Source organism: Erpetoichthys calabaricus, chromosome 8 (assembly GCF_900747795.2).
Source record: "Erpetoichthys calabaricus chromosome 8, fErpCal1.3, whole genome shotgun sequence".
Taxonomy (NCBI): domain Eukaryota; kingdom Metazoa; phylum Chordata; class Cladistia; order Polypteriformes; family Polypteridae; genus Erpetoichthys; species Erpetoichthys calabaricus.
Genome location: NC_041401.2, coordinates 165,304,754 through 165,329,505, shown reverse-complemented (window position 1 = coordinate 165,329,505; position 24,752 = coordinate 165,304,754). Strand labels below are relative to the sequence as shown.

The window sequence follows — 24,752 nt, the reverse complement described above, 5'->3', positions numbered from 1 at the left end:
AGACAATTTGAAGGCGATGCGAAACGTTGCCTCAACTTCCGGATTGTGAGATTTGAATTTGGCGAACATGGATGTTTCTTTTGTATGGCTCTTGTTCAAGGAATCATACGCTTGCTTTCTGGCCTCATCTTTTAAATTGATGTACTTCATGTGTGACTTACAACTCTCATAGTGCTGTTTTGCATTTGATCTCTTTAATGTTCTTATTTGCGTCTTGCATCTTAGGCACATCATGGAGTTTCCTTGATTTGACATGAAGAAATCCAACTCCCATTCACTGTTGAACTGTCGATTTTCATCGTCTACATGTCTGGATTTCTTTGACGGTGGTAACTGCATTATATGACCAATAATACACAACAATAATTATCAGAGGAGGAAATGATGGATGTGACTACTTTCGTTGAAATTTAAGCATGCTGAACTTTAACCCTTTTCGGTGCCATTTGATTGGCCACTTTAGTTACCGAGGGAAATACAGTCATGGCCAAAAGTATCAGCACCCCTGGAATTTTCCCAGAAAATGCACCATTTCTCCCAGAAAATTGTTGCAATTACAAATGTTTTGGTATACACACGTTTATTTCCTTTATGTGCATTGGAACAACACAAAAAAAAAGAAAAAAAGCCAAATCTGACATCATGTCACACAGAACTCCAAAAATGGGTTGGACAGAATTATTGGCACCTTTTCAAAATTGTGGGTAAATCGTTTTATTTCAAGCATATTATGCTCGTTTGAAGTCACCTGTGGCAAGAAACAGGTGCTGGCAATATAGCAATCACATCTGAAGCCAGTTAAAATGGAGAAAAGTTGACTCAACCTTTCTATTGTGTGTCTGAGTGTGCCACACTAAGCATGGAGAACAGAAAGAAGAGCAGAGAATTGTCTGAGGACTTGAGAACAAAAATTGTGGAAAAACATCAACAATCTCAAGGCTACAAGTCCATCTCCAGAGATCTTCATGTTCCTTTGTCCACTGTGCGCAACATAATCAAGAAGTTCACAACACATGGCACTGTAGCTAATCTCCCTGGATGTGGACGGAAGAGAAAAATTGATAAAAGACTGCAACAAAGGATAGTCCGAATGGTGGATAAACAACCCCAATCAACTTCAAAACATATTCAAGCTGTTCTGCAGACTCAGGGTGCAACAGTGTCAGCTCGAACTATCCGTCGACATCTGAACGAAATGAAACGCTATGGCAGGAGAGCCAGGAGGACCCCACTGCTGACACAGAAACATAAAAAAGCCAGACTGGAGTTTGCCAAAATGTACTTGAGGAAGCCAAAATCCTTCTGGGCGAACGTCTTGTGGACAGATGAGACCAAGGTAGAGCTTTTTGGTAAAGCTCATCATTCTACTGTTTACAGAAAATGGAATGAGGCCTACGAAGAAAAGAACACAGTACCTACAGTCAAACATGGTGGAGGTTCTAAGATGTTTTGCTGCCTCTGGCACTGGATGTCTTGATCTTGTGCAAGGCATCATGAAATCTGAAGACTACCAAAAGATATTGGGGCGCAATGTAGGGCCCAGTGTCAGAAAGCTGGGTCTGCGTCAGAGGTCATGGGTGTTCCAGCAGGACAATGACCCCAAACATACCTCTAAAAGCACCCAGAAATGGTTGAAGACAAAGCGCTGGAGAGTTCCGAAGTGGCCAGCAATAAGTCTGGTTCTAAATCCGACTGAACACTTATGGAGAGATCTCAAAATTGCTGTTTGGAGAAGGCGCCCTTCAAATCTGAGAGACCCTGAGCAGTTTGCAAAAGAAGAGTGGTCGGAAATTCCAGTTGAGAGGTGTAACAAGCTTGTTGATGGTTATAGGAAGCGCTTGATTTCAGTTATATTTTCCAAAGGGCATGTAACCAAATATTAAGTTGAGGGTGCCAATAATTTTGTCCAGCCCGGTTTTTGAGTTGTATGTGAAATGATATCAGATTTGGCTTTTTTTTCTCTGTTTTTTTGTGTTGTTCCAATACACATAAAGGAAATAAACGTGTATAGCAAAACATTTGTAATTGCAACAATTTTCTGGGAGAAATGGTGCATTTTCTGGGAAAATTCCAGGGATGCCGATAATTTCGGCCATGACTGTAATTGCAGCGGTAAACGCAAAAATCTACAGTGTGCGCGCACTCTATCCGCAGTAAATATCTAGCTTGACTGCTATTGGCATAACTTGCATTCAGTTTGGCTGTATTTTGTTAGCTGTCATTGACCATTCCGTCAGGTATGAACGCGGAGACCAAACAAATCTTTGTTTACGTTGTTTGTTTCATTGAACATTTTCAGCTAGTGTGAACAAGCCAAAAGGGCGCAATCACTTGTTTCACTGATACCTTCATGACGGCCACAAAAAAAGACCTCGAAGGCTGCACTTGCCCACCTCTGATCTAGAATTTCCAACCTATGTTCAGTCAGAGACAGGCCTGGCAAAACAGGTGGGAAGGCAAGGGTGCTGATATCACTCGATCATTCAAACAGTTGGCAGTCACATGTGTTTTGGGCATTGGCTAATTAAGAAATGTTACATAATTTACTTAGTATCTACTTGGATCACAATTGTAGAGATACAGCATAGTTGAAATAAAGTTAGCAAATGCAAATGAATAACACATACAATGATTACTGTAATACTATTAAATAGTGTTACAAAGGTGAGGAAGCTTATGTCAATGATGTCTTCAATAAGATTAAAATGCAATTGCTCTAGTCTACATACTGTGCAGAGAGGAGGCTCCAAAACGATATACAGTGGTGTGAAAAACTATTTGCCCCCTTCCTGATTTCTTATTCTTTTGCATGTTTGTCACACAAAATGTTTCTGATCATCAAACACATTTAACCATTAGTCAAATATAACACAAGTAAACACAAAATGCAGTTTTTAAATGATGGTGTTTATTATTTAGGGAGAAAAAAAATCCAAACCTACATGGCCCTGTGTGAAAAAGTAATTGCCCCCTTGTTAAAAAATAACCTAACTGTGGTGTATCACACCTAAGTTCAATTTCCGTAGCCACCCCCAGGCCTGATTACTGCCACACCTGTTTCAATCAAGAAATCACTTAAATAGGAGCTGCCTGACACAGAGAAGTAGACCAAAAGCACCTCAAAAGCTAGACATCATGCCAAGATCCAAAGAAATTCAGGAACAAATGAGAACAGAAGTAATTGAGATCTTTCAGTCTGGTAAAGGTTATAAAGCCATTTCTAAAGCTTTGGTACTCCTGCGAACCACAGTGAGAGCCATTATCCACAAATGGCAAAAACATGGAACAGTGGTGAACCTTCCCAGGAGTGGCCGGCCGACCAAAATTACCCCAAGAGCGCAGAGACGATTCATCCAAGAGGTCACAAAAGACCCCAGGACAAAGAACTAAAGAACTGCAGGCCTCACTTGCCTCAATTAAGGTCAGTGTTCACGACTCCACCATAAGAAAGAGACTGGGCAAAAACGGCCTGCATGGCAGATTTCCAAGACACAAACCACTGTTAAGCAAAAAGAACATTAGGGCTCGTCTCAATTTTGCTAAGAAACATCTCAATGATTGCCAAGACTTTTGGGAAAATACCTTGTGGACTGATGAGTCAAAAGTTGAACTTTTTGGAAGGCAAATGTCCCGTTACATCTGGCGTAAAAGGAACACAGCATTTCAGAAAAAGAACATCATACCAACAGTAAAATATGGTGGTGGTAGTGTGATGGTCTGGGGTTGTTTTGCTGCTTCAGGACCTGGAAGGCTTGCTGTGATAGATGGAACCATGAATTCTACTGTCTACCAAAAAATCCTGAAGGAGAATGTCCGGCCATCTGTTCGTCAACTCAAGCTGAAGCGATCTTGGGTGCTGCAACAGGACAATGACCCAAAACACACCAGCAAATCCACCTCTGAATGGCTGAAGAAAAACAAAATGAAGACTTTGGAGTGGCCTAGTCAAAGTCCTGACCTGAATCCAATTGAGATGCTATGGCATGAGCTTAAAAAGGCGGTTTATGCTAGAAAACCCTCAAATAAAGCTGAATTACAACAATTTTGCAAAGATGAGTGGGCCAAAATTCCTCCAGAGCGCTGTAAAAGACTCATTGCAAGTTATCGCAAACGCTTGATTGCAGTTATTGCTGCTAAGGGTGGCCCAACCAGTTATTAGGTTCAGGGGGCAATTACTTTTTCACACAGGGCCATGTAGGTTTGGATTTTTTTTTCTCCCTAAATAATAAAAACCACCATTTACAAACTGCATTTTGTGTTTACTTGTGTTATATTTGACTAATGGTTAAATGTGTTTGATGATCAGAAACATTTTGTGTGACAAACATGCAAAAGAATAAGAAATCAGGAAGGGGGCAAATAGTTTTTCACACCACTGTACATTCTCTAGAAAGAGGAATGCAGCAGGTTCTGATAGCTATTCAATTGAAATTTATTTAAACAAAAGTGTTAAGTTATCTCTGTTAAATTTGGCCGTGTTTAAAGAAACTAAAGAAGATATTTGATCAAAAAATGAATATTAGGCATCAATTACTGTTCTTCTAAGGACTTCTTTGTGCATCTTATTGATTCATTTTTCTACTGATAAATGATGTAAAGATCCTGGTGAACATTTTAGCTAAAATATCACAGGATTATACCCCCTGCAGGATCTGAGTTTCCAGAGGGCCAGTTATCTCAGAGCAAAGAAAAAAAAAACACTTTTGATAGAATGGAATCTGGAAATCTGTTTACTGTACTATGTAAATTGTGCATTCCAAATATATGTGCTTTGATCCTATTACATTCCAGCCTAGAAGCCTCTATTTGTGCAAACAGAATAAAATGATGCAAACAAAATACAGTCATGTGCAACAGCTTTGTGCCATCCCAAAAAATACTTTTAGAGCTAGTTGTGTATAAGTTTTTATTTGATCATAGAAACAGTGTATAACACTACAATACAGTAAATACAATTAAACATTAGCTATGTTTCCATTAATGGAATTTGCATTTTTAAGCAATAAAATCAAAATGCGTTAAATAACTGTGAGGTTTGTTGTCAGCAGCTTGTTTCCATTAAACTGACTTTTAGTAATAAAAATAATTTATATAATTTATTTTCCTGAAAGCAAACTGCTGTCACACAACTTTGCTTTATGTGGGTTGGGGGGGGGGGGGGGGGGGGGGGCGGGGGGGGGGGGAATGGATGGGGGGAGTCATCAGACCCATTTCCGCTATAACAGCCACAATATAATGACATCCAAAGACAACAGCTGTGGAGTGAAGCAATTGCTGACATGATAGGCCTACAAGAAACTGCAATTTAAAACAATGAAAGCTATGTATATATATATATATATATATATATATGGGAAGGGTACATGTCAGAAAGTTCTGGAAAGTTGTAGCCAACAACTGTTTAACTGGCCACAGTGTTTTAAAATGTAAAGTTATATATTTTAATTTCTGTGTCGTGCATTTGTCTGACCATTAGGTAGTCATTCATTTCTGTTTTGAACTTGAAAGTGCATTGCTATAGCGTTGTAGAAAATGGCCACTTGTGTCAAGTATTCAGTTGTGGGAGAGACATTTGGGGCCAGTAACACTATTTATTATTATAAACTAGACAAAGAGCCCGTTTCGACAACGTAAGATGAAACGGGCACGAGTTTGTGTCAGCAGTGTATGAAGAACAAATGATAAGTAACAAAGAAGTTGTTTTGTAATGATTCTAGTCCGCTTTACTCATTACTGTACAGGCTTGTACTGTTAGTTGATGAATTTTCCAGGCCTATAGTATAATATTGAATGATGAATGTTCCAGTACAATTTGGAATAATTAAGTATAAGCACCACAAACCAGATATAGGTGTATTTAATGAATGCGTAATTGAATCAGAATGCGTAATTAGGCCTCGAGTTGTAGTCGAAATCGCCTTTCAGACCTGTAGAGCTTTAATTGAAGTCGCCTTTCTCTTTGAATTTTTGCGGCCGTAAATCCGCCGCGAGCCGCGATGTTGGGGTTGGATGTCGGTCTCGTAAGGTTTTTCAGGCAGCTGCGCAGAAGGCGACTGCGGATTCGGCTTAGGACGTGTGCAGAAGGCAACTGCGCATTCGGCTTCGGACGGACATGAGTGAGTGAGTGAGGAGGCAGGCGAATTATGTATTAAGATTATGTATCCAGTGTGTGTGTGTGGCCATTTGAAAGAAAATGTTTCACAGTTACATTAAGGTACGACTTGCTAACTTCACGTGGTGTTTCATCCAGTTTAAGTGTATAAAGCAGAACCTATTATCAGACTGTGCTGACAGATAACAGCATATCTTATAATAAAACTGAATGTTTGTTTGGAACATAATCTTCTCAACAATTAATGAACACTCAGTGTCTTCATTCGTTTTAGTCTGTTCTGCTTTTAACATTTACACCTTGCATTCATCTACATTGTACATTTGGAATCGGAAATAAACTATTGTAGTAAAAGTAAAAGACCTTGTCTTCAATTAAAATTAACATTTGTGGTGGGAACACACATTTATACTAAGTGGAAAGCAACACTTGTTTATATACTAAGTGATGTTCATTCAAAACGTTGACTTTTACTGATGCATAAATCAGGGTTGTCAAAAGTATTGAAATATTGATAAGCGTGGATTTTAACATTTTAAAATTACTTCCATACTCGTTTTTTCATGGTATCAATTCTGTAACCTGCATTACAAATGCCCTTGCTGTTCGCCATGTCTAGAGTTGCAGCCCCATTTCTACCCACTCATAGGCACTAATATGGCAACTTCAGCGGGTTTGGAGCCTTCACTAGCTCACTTATTTGTCAAAGAGGCAAGATGGAGTGGCATCTGGAGTTGCTTTGCCTTTGTGGCCAAAGGCAATGGATAACCAGAAGATAACATGCAAGCCTGTATACAAGGTTGACTACTGCACAATACCAACTGTATGGAGCCCTCCTTCGGTTCCCCTTAACTTTTGCCTTTGTCACCTAATGGGTTGACCCACACTGCTTAAAGGACCGTCATGCAAGTCAATACAAAGAATTTAAAGAGATATCTTATTTCTAAATTATGGAAACATTAATAAATCCTGCAAATTGTTGCGTTTAAAGTAGGGATATGATATAAAGTTTTTTCTACAGGTTAAAATGCATTTCTTGTAGTCTGTTAAACGTTTAATGCAATAAGACAAGGGTCTGCAATTATTTTTACCTGAGGGGTAGTTGTATGCTGTTCCATTCATTCAGGGGCAGCAACCTTTAGCACTGGGACTGTGTCACTCATTTTTAAACTGTGAATGGTGAAGTGAGCTGCTGTAGAATGTTGCTTTATTTTATTGTGATTTTAAAATTATATAGTAAATGCAATGAAATATAATGTAAGGTTAAACAGTAGCACGACTCCTCTGTGTGCTCATATACTTGATGTGTTTCAGCATGTTTATTTAGGATGTCCTGGCAAATTTTCAGCCCAACAAAAGCATGCCTTATGGAAAAGCATGTTGACATGCTAGTATTTCTTGCAAAAAAATCTGGAAGTGGAAAAGACATCGTAACTTATTTATACAAAAATGCTAGAGTGCTAGTGTGATGGAAATATTCATTAACAAACAGCTGAAATGTTCATATTTGTGTCTTCTGTACTAGTTGCAGGTAAGTAACTTCGGCATTATCTCCATATTACATGACTTGGAGACCATTTGAGAGTTTTCACTTCTAAAGAAAGCCCAGTTTATTATGTTTACTATACCAATAGTGTAATCCAGTACTCAAGGATGTATGCAACCTCAGTAACCACTGGCTGATTTTCTTCCTAGGCACCCAGATAAAAACAAGAACCCAGAGGCAGAGGACATGTTCATTAAAATCACTAAATCATATGAGGTATAATTTTCCTTAGACTTTCTTGTTTGTAAAAGCGTATTTGTAATCAGAAATGACAGAAAGAAGAATTTCACATCCCAAATTAATTAAAAAAATATTTAGTGACTTATGTATGTGTTTGTTTTTTAGTTTCCCAGCTATATAAGTCCTTTTAAAGTCATTCTTCAATTATTTTCTGAACACACTCATTCTAGTTTTGTGGAGATTGGATCTTATCAAAGCAAATTTGGATCCAGGGGTGCCAGTTCATTGCAGGGTTTACTCAAATCATACTTCCACACCTGCATGTGGGGCCACTTTACACTTGCATGTTAGTCTAACCTCCAGATCTGTGGACTGTGAAGCTGTGGCTGTTCAGTGCTATTATGCACCTTAAGCCTGGTAAAATATGAATTTACGGCCTCACTACATTTCACTTAACTTGCAGGTTATGTTTTGTTAGATGTCTGAATGTCCTCTTTCAATCATCATGACTGTTGGTGCAGTAAGTGAGAGGGCCTAATTAGGCCACAGCATACTTGATTCCATCATAAATAATAATAATTGTCCTAATTCTGATATATTAACCATAGTTTAATATAGTCAGTATCTGTATGTTAAAATATTCTCAGCAGTATCTATATCCTAACCTCTGCAAAATGGAGGCTGCAGAAAAATCTAACATGTTGATTTTTATTGCACTTTCCAAATTAATATTAAAAAAAGAGTAGAGAACTTAGAGTATATGCATATATGAAGTCTGTCCAAATAGAAGATAAACTTTTTTTTTAAAAAAAACACACTTATTAATAATTTTTACAACTAATTCAGACTTGTCTCCTTCAAAGAATACCCCTCCTCTATTTATACACTGCCCCCAATGTTTTTCCATCTCTGGACTGCATCCTGGAACTTGTTTTGTGGAATGTTGCATAAGTCCTGTGGTAAAGTTTCTATTGTTTGAAATCTGGGTGAATTTCAAGTTCATGAACAAAAAAAAATCAGTAGGAGCTATACACCCACATTTCATCACCTCTTAATAAATGTTTCAGAATGTTCAAATGCTGATAAAAACTATCTAAAAACTTCTGACTGACTGTGATATGGTTTGCTTTTTTTCTCATCACTTTGTTTCAGTCAAAATTCTGTGACACAAACGTTTACTGATGCCTACTTTGTCAACTTCATGGACAGTTAAGCAACGATTTTCATGAATCAAAGCATGCAATTTCTCAACGTGATCGCCATCCAGTTTTGGGATTGTCAGTCCAATTTCAATCAAATTGTCTGCCAAATTTGAAATGTTGGTATCTTTTGTAACATTGTGTGAAGCTGAAAGAATCATTTCTATAAGCTTGCTGCATCAAATGAAAAGTCTTAGTAAAAGTTTTTGCCAATTTCACACAGTTTTTCACAGAAACATGTTGCTTTTCAAGATTCCTCAGATTTCAAATTGCAAAAGGCACAGGAGACAAGTTCACTCTACTGCATGTACTTTGACTAATTGATGTGGTGTGATTTTGCAAAAGGAGATTTTAAAGGTTAGGGTAACTAACACACCACCACTATCGTGAGTCTGCTATGTTAGCTCATTGGTGCCCTTTTTAAGAGGCAAGGTTTCTTTTTGGGCAGACTAGTATACCATACAGATGTTAGCTCAAATCCTAATATTTAACACTATTCAAAGTTCCGATAATAACCTTGTGAAACATGGATTATATACCATTTTACAAAATACCTTAATACAGACTTCAGTAAACCTGGTTTATCATGGCCACGTTATGTGAAAGTTTACTTTTTTCACTGTAAGGTTTTTTTTTTCTTGCCAGTGTGTGCATTTATTTCTTAAATCATTTTAATATCTATTACTAGGAGAATAGTTTAACTTTAATAAGCTTAAGCACACTTCTGTAATTTTAATTCCAGTCAATAGATAGACGGCCTTTGCCAGTCTTATAAATACACCTTGCTCCTGTTCAACACTACAGTTAACTTTGAAATGAATCTCATAATTTAAACTTGTGATAAATGTATTCTAATTTTATGTTGCTTAAATTCTGCAGATGTAGGATGTGATGATATATGTACATGAAACAATGTATTCATGCACCACATGGAGGTTATAATAGCAGTCTAGCAATCTGGCTCTTATATCCCTCCTTTAAGACCAATATTAAAAGTTGCTCCTTCATAATCTTAATACATAATTCGCTAGTCTCCTCACTCATTCACTCACATCCGTCCGAAGCCGAATGCGCAGTCGCCTTCTGTGCGTGTCCGAAGCTGCCTGAAATACCTTACGAGACCGACATCGTGGCCGGCTACAAAAATTCAAAGAAAAAGGCTACTGCGGCCGCGAAAAGTCAAAGAGAAAGGCGACTTCGACCGACATCCAACCCCAACATCGCGGGAGGCGGCGGATTTACGGCCGCAAAAATTCAAAGAGAAAGGCGACTTCGATTAAAGCTCTAGAGGCCTGAAAGGCGATTTCGACTACAGCTCGAGGCCTAATTACGTATTCATTCAATACACCTATATCAGGTTTGTGGTGCTTATACTTATTACTATTCCACTCGTGCCCTTTTCATCTTACGTTGTCGAAACGGGCTCTTTGTCTAGTATGAAAGAAAATGACTATAATGTCAATATTTCATACACAGTTTTATAGTATGCTAACTTAGTAATATTTTATGTTACTATGAAAGTTTACATTTTGAAGAAAAAATATAAATTGCTAAAAATAAAGGAAATACATATAAAATCTGATATGTCTAGTACATGGCTTTTCCTTCATAGTAATTTACCTTAAACAGTAAAATATTGTGTTTTATTCCACATTAAAAAATATCTATTTGAAAAACATCATAATTCATTCTCCAGCTGATCTGAAGAAACAGTTCAACAATGTAAATGGTTTCTTTAGTATAATGAGAATAGGTATAAGCTATAATATTTGTAATTACTTAACTGAAGAGTAAATTAATTTTCTGTACATGTTATTAAAGCTTTACTTATCGGGAATTAATTTGGTTTCATTGTTTGTGAGTGTTTACTATATGTTCTTACAACCATTCATAAAAATGTTTTGATAGGCGTATTTTGATAAACAAAATGAAACAAAAGGTAGCACTTGTAAGTTTTTTTTTAATTTAAATTTTATGCGCTTAGATGTAACTTAGTGCAACATTGCATTAGTCCATTACAGCACAGTGCATTAAACATATGTATAATGTTTCGGTCATCATTCATATTGTTCAATCTCTAAGAAATGTGGCCTTTAAAAGCAGTGCATCTTAGAAAGTAGATTTTTCAGCTTCATTCCTCAGTTGAAGTTTTGTTATTTAAAGAAGACAGGATACATATATTTTTAAATTTGAATTGAGCAAACTAATTTTATTGTTGATTCATCTTCAGAGTTTTTGTAGTGGATAATTCATTTATTGTTGTTGTTTTCTTTTGATTTAAACAAGGTACTGTCCAGTGAAGAAAAGAGGGCTAATTATGACAAGTATGGGGATACAGATGACACCCAGGCATATGGACAGCAGCGACAGCCATTTCGACATTACCATGACAGTTTCTATTTTGATGAATCTTTTTTCCATTTCCCATTCAACAAAGGAAATCGGGACTTTGCTGATAATAAATACATGCTGCATTATTCCCAATACATAAATGACATTGTCCCTGATAGTTTCAAAAAACCATACCTTATAAAGATCACCTCAGATTGGTGTTTTAGCTGCATTCACATTGAACCTATATGGAAGGAGGCCGTGCAAGAGCTGGAGACAATGGGTAAGTTTAACTGTAATGAGTCTGAGTCTATAATTAATACACGACTATGTTATCCTGAGAGATAAACATTGTCAAATATTTTGCAGCTTCCCCACATAAGTGGTCTTTGTTCCCCGTTGCAGGTGTAGGGATTGGTGTTGTAGATGTAGGATATGAACGAAGACTTGCTAATCATCTTGGAGCACATCGAACCCCATCTATCCTTGGCCTCATCAATGGCAAAGTTACCTTCTTTCATTATGCTGTGGTCAGGGAACACTTGCGTCAGTTTGTGGAGAATCTGCTGCCACAAAAGCTTATAGAGAAGGTATGTGAGTATTATAACCACCATTCTTTTTGTTGATACACACTTCAATTTTTTTTCTTCAGATGATAATTCTGTTTATTCATTGTTACTGGCTTACTTTTATGATTAAATTAACGATTCTGTCCATATCTACGATGAAAATCTGATTGCTCAGTTTGTCTGGTGTCTGTATAGATTTTCTTTACTCGTGTTTTGCAGTTGCCCACTCCCATCATCTCTCCCTTGTGCTAAGTTCACTTATTACCTGCAGCAGCCTGTCTGCACTATCATTACATGTTGCCAGCAAATTGTTCTGTGCAACACTGCTACTGTTTCACTTTAGTTGCTCTAAACAAAGTAACACTAGGGATAGCAGAATATCATTTGCCACTGCTCTGGTGTATGTATTGGAAGATTTTTATTAATATCCCTATTATGGAATAAATAATGATATAATACACTTTTTTTCTTATCTTTCTCAATTTAATCCTTTTCCCAGCATGTGATGAGCTAAAGCATATGCCAGTGCCACCAAGGCAACCAAATATAGTTAAAACACTAAATAACATTCCATAAAATGAAAACACCTATTGAAAAACTGCAATAGTCTATTGTAGTTTTTCATTTTTTTTTAATTAATTTTTTTTTTTTTTTTAAAGTATTCATGTATTGATGACTCTTTCTCAGGTTGTGGGGAGCCAGGATTATTTCCTCGCAAAATTGAGTGAAATGCAGAAATAGACCTAGGAGGGAAAACCAGTCCATGAGTGTATATTTTATACATGTTTGGTTGGCAGGTATTGTTTCTAATGGGTAGCATTTTGAAAAGTTAGTAATGTTAAACTTTCTTTGCTTTCTGTCCTCCTAACCACCTCCATATAAGGTGACAGATAAAAACTATCTTGAGTTCTTGGGGAACTATCAGGAAGAAAACAAACCCCATGTGCTGCTTTTTGATCGTCTTCGTGCCACTCCTCTTTTATTCAAAGTGAGTTGCATTTATGATGTTTTCTGTATATGTGCTAAATCTTTTTCATGGCAATAGTTTATTTTAAAATCAAGATTGTTTTATTATCCCGCCTTGTGCCCTGTGTTGGCTGGGATTGGCTCCAGCAGACCTCCGTGACCCTGTGTTTGGATTCAGCAGGTTGGAAAATGGATGGATTGTTTTATTATTGTTTTTTTTAGTCATTGTAAGTGTATAAATATTAAAAAGATATTTATTATGTTTTCAATGGTAAACCAACCAGGATACAACTGGAAGTCCCAGTACATACCTTTTGAGAACAATTTTCATGTAAATTGTTTATACTTATAGGTATATTACCTTAAATTAGTTTGCAAATGCAAAAGAAAAAGAAAGGAGTAGAATCATGGGATGGAGTTTCTGTTCTGTTTACCTTAAGTGACATCTTCAGTGAAACAGGGCAGTCTCTCTCTCTCTTGCCTTATTAGAACATACAATTAGTAATTTTATTAGAAATTACATTTATTTCTATTTTGTGTGGAGATATAAAGATTTCAGTTTTATAATCGCAAAGGTGTTCAATAATCATTCTGTTTCTTTTATTTCAATAGCTGACAGCATTTGCCTACAAAGATTATGTGCAGTTTGGATATGTTGATCAAACATCATCTGAATCAAAGAGTTTGCTCAGGCAGTATAACATCAATACTATTATTCCAGCCATGTTAATATTTAAGGAGAAAACTGACCAACCTGCTGACATGATTCAGGTATGAAGACTGTCAGAGTTGCAATACAATATTATTATATATATTTTTAATCATTATATCTGATGACACATTAAGCCACATTTTGAAAGCTAAGTGCAATTTGTGTTTCCATTGTGACCCACAGAATGGAATCTCAGAAAATCTCTTTAAGAAACCAGTTTCTTTAATAAGACAAGGTATATAAGTGATTTATTGTTAGGAAACCAAATCTATACAGACTCAAAACCCTTTCTTTTCTTATAGAGGTGGCTTTGTACAAGTACTTTAATTCTGTTTGTGTGAATATATTTTAGAATATACAGTATACTGTACCATTAATGGAAAGTACTTTGATTTGATATTCACAGCGGAAAGCACATTTCATAAAGTTGGATAGAATCTTAAGAAAAAAATATAAAGAGAAAATGTGAAAGCACCATTCAGGAATACAAGTTAGACTAAAACTTTGCTGAAATTTTTTTTTCTTGTGTAAATGAAGCTCAAGAAATGGCTGATTTAAGAATTTTTTTTTTTTTGTTATCAAGAAATCAATATTTATTTGATGGAGGCTGCTTCAAATTCTAAGTATAAAATTAAAAAATGTGTACAGAGACGTAATTAGCTGGTTAATAACACAGAAGAGTAATATTTAACACATTGACTGCTGGACCATTTATTATCAGGATTCTGTCATATAGTTCTACATATACAGTTAGGTCCATAAATATTTGGACAGAGACAACTTTTTTCTAATTTTGGTTCTGTACATTACCACAATGAATTTTAAATAAAACAACTCAGATGCAGTTGAAGTGCAGACTTTCAGCTTTAATTCAGTGAGGTGAACAAAACGATTGCATAAAAATGTGAGGCAACTAAAGCATTTTTTTTAACACAATCCCTTCATTTCATGGGCTCAAAAGTAATTGGACAAATTAAATAACTGGAAATAAAATGTTCATTTCTAATACTTTGTTGAAAACCATTTGCTGGCAATGACAGCCTGAAGTCTTGAACTCATGGACATCACCTCCTTTTTAATGCTCTGCCAGGCCTTTACTGCAGCGGCTTTCAGTTGCTGTTTGTTTGTGGGCCTTTCTGTCTGAAATTTAGTCTTCAACAAGTGAAATGCATGCTCAGTTGGGTTAAGATCAGGTGACTGACTTGGCCATTCAAGAATTTTCCACTTCTTTGCTTTAATAAACTCCTGGGTTGCTTTGGCTGTATGTTTTGGGTGATTGTCCATCTGTATCATGAAACGCTGCCCAATCAATTTGACTGCATTTAGCTGGATTTGAGCAGACAGTATGTCTCTGAACACCTCAGAATTCATTCAGCTGCTTCTGTCCTGTGTCAGAACAATAAACACTAGTGTCCCAATGCCACTGGCAGCCATGCACACCCAAGCCATCACACTGCCTCCACTGTGTTTTACAGATGATGTGGTATGCTTTGGATAATGAGCTGTTCCACGCCTTCTCCACACTTTTTCCTTGCCATCATTCTGATAGAGGTTGATCTTGGTTTCATCTGTCCAAAGAATGTTTTTCCAGAACTGTGCTGGCTTTTTTAGATGTTCTTTAGCAAAGTCCAATCTAGCCTTTCTGTTCTTGAGGCTTATGAGTGGCTTGCACCTTGCAGTGCACCCTCTGTATTTACTTTCATGCAGTCTTCTCTTTATGGTAGACTTGGATATCAATACGCCTACCCCCTGGAGAGTGTTGTTCACTTGGTTGGCTGTTGAGAAGGGGTTTCTCTTCACCATGGAAATGATTCTGTGATCATCTACCACTGTTGTCTTCCGTGGACGTCCAGGTCTTTTTGCGTTGCTGAGTTCACCAATGCTTGCTTTCTTTCTCAGGATGTACCAAACTGTAGATTTTGCCACTCATAATATTGTAGCAATTTCTCGGTGGGTTTTTTCTGTTTTCGCAGCTTAAGGATGGCTTCTTTCACCTGCATGGAGAGCTCCTTTGACCGCATGTTGTCTGTTCACAGCAACAGCTTCCACATACAAGCACCACACCTCAAATCAACTCCCAGGACTTTTATCTTCTTAATTGATAATGACATAACGATGGACTTGCCCACACCTGCCCATGAAATAGCCTTTGAGTCAATTGTCCAATTACTTTTGAGCCCCTGAAATGAAGGGATTGTGTTAAAAAAAATGCTTTAGTTGCCTCACATTTTTATGCAATCGTTTTGTTCACCCCACTGAATTAAAGCTGAAAGTCTGCACTTCAACTGCATATGAGTTGTTTCATTTAAAATTCATTGTGGTAATGTTCAGAACCAAAGTTAGAAAAAAATTGTCTCTGTCCAAATATTTATGGACCTAACTGTATATGATAATGAACTCTATCAAAACATATCTAAAATACCCATATTACCAACCGAGAATGGTAAACCGGATGGCATGGACGCAGGGACACAGCGATGGGACCATGAGACGTACTGCGCAGGCGCGTGTCTCATAAACCGCACACGAAGTCTTATCCACCGCGCACGAAGGAGTCACGGCCCAAAAACGAAAGAGCTCAACTGACGTGAATGAGTAATGAAGCAACAACGCGCCCCTGGCTAACGACTACCGACACAGCCACACAAATAAGAGGACTCTGCGCTGCAGCCCACATTCAAACGGAAGAGGCTACGGAGGCCCCACGGGTCCATAAAGTATGGAAGGCGCAGGCTTCACCGCCATATTGTGAGTGGCACTACTGCGGAGTGAAGGCACAGGCGTCACCGCCATATTGTGAGTGGCACCACTGCGGAGTGAAGTAAACGCGCGTCTGAAACTGCGGAAGCAAAGCAGGCACGGGTTTAAAACGAACAAGCTCGACTGACTGATATACAAACAATGTATTTCAGGATACCCAACGCCGGGGGTAGGCGAGCGAAGCAAGGAGCCCCCTTGTCTTTATATATAATCTTCATTTGGATCTTGATCTTTGTTTGTCCGCGAATTCACTGCCTTGTGTGGTGTTCCTGGTGTGTTCAGTAGAGGGCAGTAGTGATGGAGGAGGAGAGGAAGTGAGGGGGAGGATCGTTTGATGAGGTTGGAGTGTGGTGATTAAAGAGGATTGAACTAAAGGAGACTACATGTTGTTTGTACTGGCTGAATACACAACACCTTGGTTGTTACTTTTGTTTACAAACACTGTCAATAGCACTCTTTGTGTTTAGATCTGGCGTCGACACCGTGCTTTGTGTTTAGATCTGGCGTCGACACCTGCTTCGTTGTCAAGACTGTGATTTTTTGTGTTTCTATCAACCGTCGTTGGCAGCACTTCGTCCAAATCGAATGTTCACCCACTTCTTGGAGTCGGCAGTCAGAGTACATAAGTCGGACACACTTCTGTGATTTTTCATCAGTCGGCGTTTGGAGTTCAAGAAAGAACCTTTGGTTCTTCCTTACTCTTTGGATTGCCACAAAGCAACCTGCGAAATTTGAGAAAGGTTGAGAAGAGATCGTGAGAGGAAACGACAGCGTCATGAAAACGAGACGGACTGTGAGCGGAGAGAAGCAGAAATGCTCCTCCACCACCACATAATTACTATTCGGACAGTGATTCCGAGTAGGCCGTTCCTATCGAATCAATGTCCAAGGGTTTTGTTTTGTAATTTTGTTTCCCTTATAAAAAATCATAATGCTGTGCGACGAAGGTCCCAGTTCACGACTGGCAGCCGCGTTTAAACAGGGAGCCCTTCACAAACAACTTTAACACGCGCAACGTAAGTTGGGCGCACATGGCTAGTAAAGAAATAAATATAAGACTACAGTTTTATTATCAGCAGCAACTGGGTCAAAAATGTTAATTGCTTCATTTTCATCAGCAACATGAAGATGTCTCCATTTGAATGTAAGTTCTAGAAGCATGTAATCACACAAAGTTCCAGCTTAGAAGCACATATGCCACAAATATTACATGTTTCTTTGCACTGCCTATGCATGTTGCACACAACACATTTGGTAGTTTGTGACTTTTTGTAGTCAGTGAGTGGCAGAATGTCCATGTAGTGCTGTCCTGACAATCATGACAAGTCGGATGGATGCCCTGTGACAATGTAACAACCTTAGGTAAATTATCTGCATCAGTATCAGAGCTTACGGGTTCCACATCATCCAATGGACTGTCACTATCTCAGTCACTGCCATTATCATCAAAATGTTTCATCTTGAAAAAATCTAGTTGTTTCAAACATCAGCAGCTTTATACCTTTTTCACGATGTAACTGCCAATCTATATATATAAAAATGGAATGGGTGGGTCGTCGGGTGGGCCTTTTTTTCATTCCGTCGTTTTTTCGACGTTTTGAAAATGTAGAATGATTATTTGATTTTTTTGTTTTTATTTGATCGTGTCTATGTAGCCGCCGTCGTAATAAAGTATCGCTAAAATCGTCATTTATCGTAATTTATTTTTGACGTATAACGTCGCCGTCGTCGAGGTCAGTGATACCAGTGCAAAAAATCTGCTTACGGTTGAAAGACACGCCCTACTCACTGGACAGTTAAAAACACCAATCAAACTAACGATGACATCAAGTATTACCCAATCAAAAGTAGGAAAGGAGGCATCTTCATAAAATGCGTGTGGGATGATTTGCATGAGACGCTGCTTTAAAAAAAAATGATAAAAAAAATACGGGATAAATCCCGTCCAGTATTGATTCAAAACGGGATGCGCAATTTCATTCTCAAACGCGGCACGATTCCGTATTTTAAAGGACGGGTGGCAACCCTACAGTGCCAGGTAACCACCCATACAATCACATTGTGATTCAGACTAGGAATGCAATGAATGCAATTACCCCGATCTACATACAAGGCGAAAGTCTTGCAACATTCAAAGATGATGGTTTGGGATAAGTACACCATACAACATAAAAGAGCTTATGAAGCCTTGAACCGAAAAAAGCAACATCTCAGAGATCGTAAAAAAAAAAATAGGAGCTAATGTCGTTTTACTCGCTGTAGATTTTAGTCAAACATTACCAGTTATTTCACGAGGGAGACCAGCACATCAACTCAACGCGTGTTTAAAATCCATGCTTCTCGGTTATATGTCGCGTGTTCTCGGGTAGGTGCACCAAAAAATGTATACATTTAAGCATGTAATGGGCAAACAAAAAATGAGGTATACCCGAAGGCACAGCAGTAGTACTTAATGTAACTTTACTTCTTAAATGTTAATGTTTTACTGTTTAATAATTTATACGCTTCTTATATGTTGTTCAAATTCTTTTATCAAAATACCACTGACAGCGCAATGCACGATAACATCGAGTGAATACACCATACGCATCCGCCCACGGCTGCCCTGCTGTGCGCAGATAGGACTTGATTGTACAATAAAATAAAATAAAGATAAAAAGACTAAAACAATCATCACCCATAAAGCGGATAGTAGACGTGACGTACCATATGTGTACCACATTTCAAGTGTATAGGTGCAACGGTTTGCGAGCTACAGGTCATTTAAAATCCTGGACAGACACACAAATTGCCACGGTAGCAAATTACAGAAGAAGATTTTACTGTTTAATAATTTATATTTATATGAAATGTGCTTCTTATATATTCATATTCTCATATGATAATGATGTTAATGTTTATATTGATTTCTGTGTTATTAAAACTGCATGTATGTGTGTATATGTGTATATATATATATATATATATATATATATATATATACTAGCAAAATACCCGCGCTTCGCAGCGGAGAAGTAGTGTGTTAAAGAGGTTATGAAAAAAAAAGGAAACATTTTAAAAATAACGTAACATGATTGTCAATGAAAGCCCGTTTCACTCAGTAAGTCTTATGTGTGTGTTTATGTATGTGTGTGTATATATATGTACATGTGTATATGTAGATATGTATACATATGTATATGTATATAAATGTTTATGAGTGTGTGTATATTATATATATAATAAAAGACAGCAACAGTTATAACAATGACAACACAATTACATTGACAATCATGTTACGTTATTTTTAAAATGTTTCCTTTTTTTTTCATAACCTCTTTAACACACTACTTCTCCGCTGCAAAGCGCGGGTATTTTGCTATATATATATATATATATATATATATACGAGCTGTATATACCCGGCATTGCCCGGGGCAGAAGTAACCTAATTGGTCAAACACTTACATATATACCAAAGTAAACCTAATCGGTCAAACAGTTACATATATAAAAAAAGCGAACCTAATCGGATAAACAGCTTCATATATACAGAAGCGAACCTAATCGGACAAACAGCTAATCTATATACATAAGCAAACCTAATTGGTCAAACAGTTACATAAATACAAAAGCAAACCTAATCGATGAAACAGCTTCATATATACAGAAGCGAACCTAATTGGTCAAACAGTTATGCATGTGCAGAATAATTTTACAAAGATTATGCGTGTTAACAATCATTAAAAAGAAAACATTGAGGAACTCTTCTTCTCTATGTGATGAAGCTGGATGAAGCTGACTTGACGAAGACGTAGGTGGCATAGATTGGTTTTTCTAAAACAGAAGAAAAAAATCAGTATCTATTATTATTTTAAATTACAATGAAAATGAGAACCTTGATTAGAGATAGATTATCCGTATTAAAATATGTGCATGAATAAACTTTTGCTAACTCTCTAGCAAAAGTTTATTCATACAAATTGGCATGGGATGGCTTTGTGAAAAAGTAAAAATTAGATAAAAATAAATTGAGAATGCGTACTTCGATTTGACTGAGATTATCTGTAATGATGAAAAAAAAGTTTAGTATGTTTTTTTTTTCCATACGGGAAGGATGTAAAACCTTACATAGGCACCCTTCAGCCCGTACTGAAGGGTAGTGTCAGATTCTTACTGACTAAAAAACACCCTTTTTATTCCACAGCTACCCCAAAAACCACTATTAGGCATTACTTTGGGGTGGCAGTAGTTTAGTTATGAAACAGCTGGGTCCTGAAAAAAATCTGTCTTATTAGTGGCTTCATCACATATAGAAGAACAGTTCCTCAATCTTTTCTTTTTAATGATTGTTAACACGCATAATGTTTGTAAAATCATTCTGCACATGCATAACTGTTTGACCAATTAGGTTCGCTTCTGTATATATGAAGCTGTTTGATCGATTAGGTTTGCTTTTGTATTTATGTAACTGTTTGACCAATTACATTTGCTTATGTATATAGATTAGCTGTTTGTCCGATTAGGTTCGCTTCTGTATATATGAAGCTGTTTGTCCGATTAGGTTCGGTTTTTTTATATATGTAACTGTTTGACCGATTAGGTTTACTTTGGTATATATGTAAGTGTTTGACCGATTAGGTTACTTCTGCCCCGGGCAACGCCGGGTATATACAGCTCGTATACTGTATAACAGTATTTTCAGCAAGCTGTTCTATGGCTATCCACTAGATGGCAGCACACTATATTAGGTAACTGAGACACAGCAGCAAACATCTCCAGCAAGCTGGCTGCATACTGAGATACGTGTTTTCTTGTCTGTTGAGTCTTGACAGGCTGAGAGAGATACAAGTTAACTTGTAGCTCGCATTCAAAGTGGTAATGAACAAGTCAAATAACAAAAATGTCAAATATCACAAATCCTTAATGCTTTGATTTTTCAATGTCTTGGTTGCAACTTTAAGGCTACCTTGGTGAATAAAATATATCATTAAATCGAATTTATATATTTTACCGTTTATTTTCAAGGTGCCTCCCCATAACTGATAAGAAATTGCTTTTTTACGTATATGCCAATGTACTAATCCAGATTTGAATTATTACTTATAACTGGAAGGTATGTCCCGTTTGATCCCAAAACATCCCAGTATGTGTTGTTTTATACTTTCACCACGTTTGTCTTATTTTAGTTCTTATAGTAATGAACATTAGTTTGATTTCAAAAATGCAATGAATGACATAAATGTAGTGTTTGCTGATTCTATTTCAGCAATTATATATTCTGTTTTTGCAGCTCAGCTAACTACTAGCCTCCATAGCTATGCTGTTCTTTTAAAGCATTACATGGAAAAGGCACTATATAAATAAAACGTATCTTTTAATGTTTTCTGTCATGTCCGTGTTATTCAGCCTTGACCACTCCCCTCCACACCACTCGTCCAATCATTACCCCTACTGTGCACATCCTCTCTCCCTACCACCCCATGACACTCTCGGTGGTAACTCGCCCTTCAATTAAGTTGGTTATAATTGCAAGGCAGAAAAGCAAATTATCTATTCAGGAACGTTGAATTTTACATTGCGATAGAAAAAGAGTGGCAAGAGCTGATAATGAACATCAAAAAAAGAAAATGAACAAAAAAGAGCTGCATATGATAAAAATCAAGAACAAAGGGAATTGTCCAGTAAACGAAAAAAATAAAAATATCCCAAACAACATGTGAACAGAAATGCAAAAAGCAAGGCTTATAGAATATAAGCTAGAGCAGGGGTGGGCAGATTCAGTCCTGGAGGGCCGCAGTGGTTGCAGGTTTTTGTTCCAACCCAGTTGCTTAATTAAAAACCAATCCTTGTCAATTATTTAATTGCATGGCTTGCTAGTGCTTTAACTCTGCCATGTCAGGTCATTCTCATATCCTAGATTTTTTTTCCTTTCTAAGGATATCATCCAAATGATTTGAAGTCTAAAACAGATGAGTAGTTCTCAGTGCTTCACTTTTTTCTCTTCACTTTCCTTCCAAGTATTTAATTAAACCCAATAGTGCGTGATAAATACACACAGGTGTAAATGAAAACAAGCTAAACGGAGAAATGCTGGTCTCTTTTGTCATTTGCATGGTATTGCTAATTAGGAGCAATTAAAAACCAAGAATACAGCTGTTTAAGACTTAAATAAGCAATAAGGGTTCAAAATCTTAACGAGCGAGACAACTAAAGTGAAGCTGAAGTGTTACTTGAGCAATAAGGGTTTCTTATTAAGCAATTGGGTTGGAGCAAAAACCTGCAGCCACTGCGGCCCTCCAGGACTGAATCTGCCCACCCCTGAGCTAGAGGATAAAGTAATTCATAATATAGCTTTTGATGTGGCGTTAATGTAATTTTCTTTTTTTTTTTTTTTTTACTTTTTATTACGTTTTACTTTTTTACTTCTACTTTTTATCATGTTTTATTATTCATTGTTCTTTAAAATAGACAGTTGTAGTGAAATACTCAAGTAAGTGATTTTCTATCTATAATAACTAAGGACCAAACCGTCTTCCTCATGTGCCTCGCATACTCTTCTATATACCATCTATTTAAGTACAATCGCTTCCTCTTAACAGAGGAGCACCCTGGCACCCTTCGAGCGGCTCAGCCACAAGATTGTGGGCACCCAGTGCCTATCCCCGGGGGTTCGCGAGTGAAGTAAGCAGGGAATGGAACTTGCTATTTTATATTATTATTGTTATTATTAACACATGTTGTATCGTTAGAGATTTTCTTTCAGAGGTTTACAATCTGACCTACACTAACAAAAGACATTTTATTTTAAACAGAACATATTGAGGTATTTATTTTGTCACTCTTGTAGACAGCATTCAAGGTATCACCGTGTCCAACAGTGTTTTCCTCACACCTAGAGATTGGTACCAGAGTCCCAACAATCCTGAACTTGGTTGGTTGAAAACAGATATGTGGTTGGACACACATATGCGCATATTGCAGTAATGTTAATTGCTATCAGAGAATGATTGCGAAGCCTCTGGTCAATTCTCAAGGGTTATCTATGGTACTACATTAAAAAGTAATTCATCTGACCAAAACAAGCACAGATTGGCGGTTTTTTTTCTTCCTTTTCCCTAACCAGTTCCATAAACAAGTGTTAATAAAGAAAGCTCTTTTTTAGTCTTGTAGTTGCTTCTTAGATATAACTGCAGCTGCTGCTCCCTCTCTTTTGCATAAGAGTTTTCTTTCTCTCTCTGTTTCTCTTGCTGTTCATTACTTGTTTTTTGTGTGTATCCCTCTCATACCACCCTATAACTAGTTTAGAGCCTTTTAAAAGTTGGAAACGGTGCACCTGCTGCCCATCATTTCCATTTTTGCTACAAATTCTCATGTGTATTGGTCTGAACAAATAACTAGGTGTTGTTTACTGTAGACGAGTGAGGAATTGCAAGTCCAAAGCAAAAGAATGTTGGGGTGCCAGATTGGTCTTCCCCGTTTACTTCTCCAAATGTTAACAAAATACAGGTGGTCCAAGGTGCAAAGGCATCAGTCAGATAAGTGCAGACAGGCTTAAGTCAGGGTCAAGTTCAGGTTACTGGGACATTGCAATGCTTTGCTTGCAGCGAGCCATCTCCTTCTGCCGGCTCATGATTTATCGTGGAAAACATCTTCTCTGTGTTGCAGGAGAAAAATGAGAGGACATAGGTAGTGACTGTACCCACTCTCGTCCCAAGATGGTAGTACATACCTTAGAGGAACCCAGAGGATGATCCCAGACGAGAATGCTTGACGATACTTTGAATCAAGCCGCATTTTGGCTTGCTGAAAAAATTTTACGATTAAAACAAGTTGCCGGTTTTCTCAACACCATATAGTTGTCGTGTTTCAGAAGACCATAAATTTCACAAATGTAACTGGCATTCAGTTTGTCAATGTACCTCCTCAAATCAATTTCTAAAAACTAGAGCTGAGTTCTTCCCTAGTATTTCATTTTTGTTTATCTTTTCTAAATTGCCCTAATTCTAAAAAGACATTGGATTTCATGTGACTCTTTTTTCTCACGACAATTCATGAAAAACTATTTTCCTTCTTTTAATGTCATCAAAGAAACTGTAGAAAATATTGATTAAACATTTGGAAGTGATATAGTTTCTTAGCTTCAATATTTATTCTTTTTCCTCCAGACATAATATTATTTTGTTTTCCAGGCTAGAGAAATGAAAAGACAAATTATTGATGACTTTGTTTCCAGCAACAAGTTTCTTTTGGTTCCCCGACTTGTAAACCAAAAACTGTTTGATGAGCTTTGTCCGGTGAAACAGACTCATCGTCGTCGAAAGTAAGTTTCCAGCTTTGTTACTACTGCTGCATTTTCACAGATACAAACGCTCATTAAAAACTTTACTGTTTAAAT

At 37.3% G+C, this 24,752-nt stretch overlaps 1 protein-coding gene across 1 annotated transcript in view; it reads left to right on the top strand.

The window, feature by feature from the left end:
• Positions 1–24,752, top strand: part of dnajc16 (DnaJ (Hsp40) homolog, subfamily C, member 16) — a 42,800-nt gene that overhangs the window by 9,660 nt on the left and 8,388 nt on the right. Inside the window, exons 3-8 of the mRNA XM_028807722.2 lie at positions 7,808–7,874; positions 11,324–11,651; positions 11,774–11,958; positions 12,821–12,925; positions 13,516–13,674; positions 24,547–24,677. Of these exons, the coding sequence (XP_028663555.1) occupies positions 7,808–7,874; positions 11,324–11,651; positions 11,774–11,958; positions 12,821–12,925; positions 13,516–13,674; positions 24,547–24,677 (975 nt within the window). The remainder of the gene's footprint in view (positions 1–7,807; positions 7,875–11,323; positions 11,652–11,773; positions 11,959–12,820; positions 12,926–13,515; positions 13,675–24,546; positions 24,678–24,752) is intronic.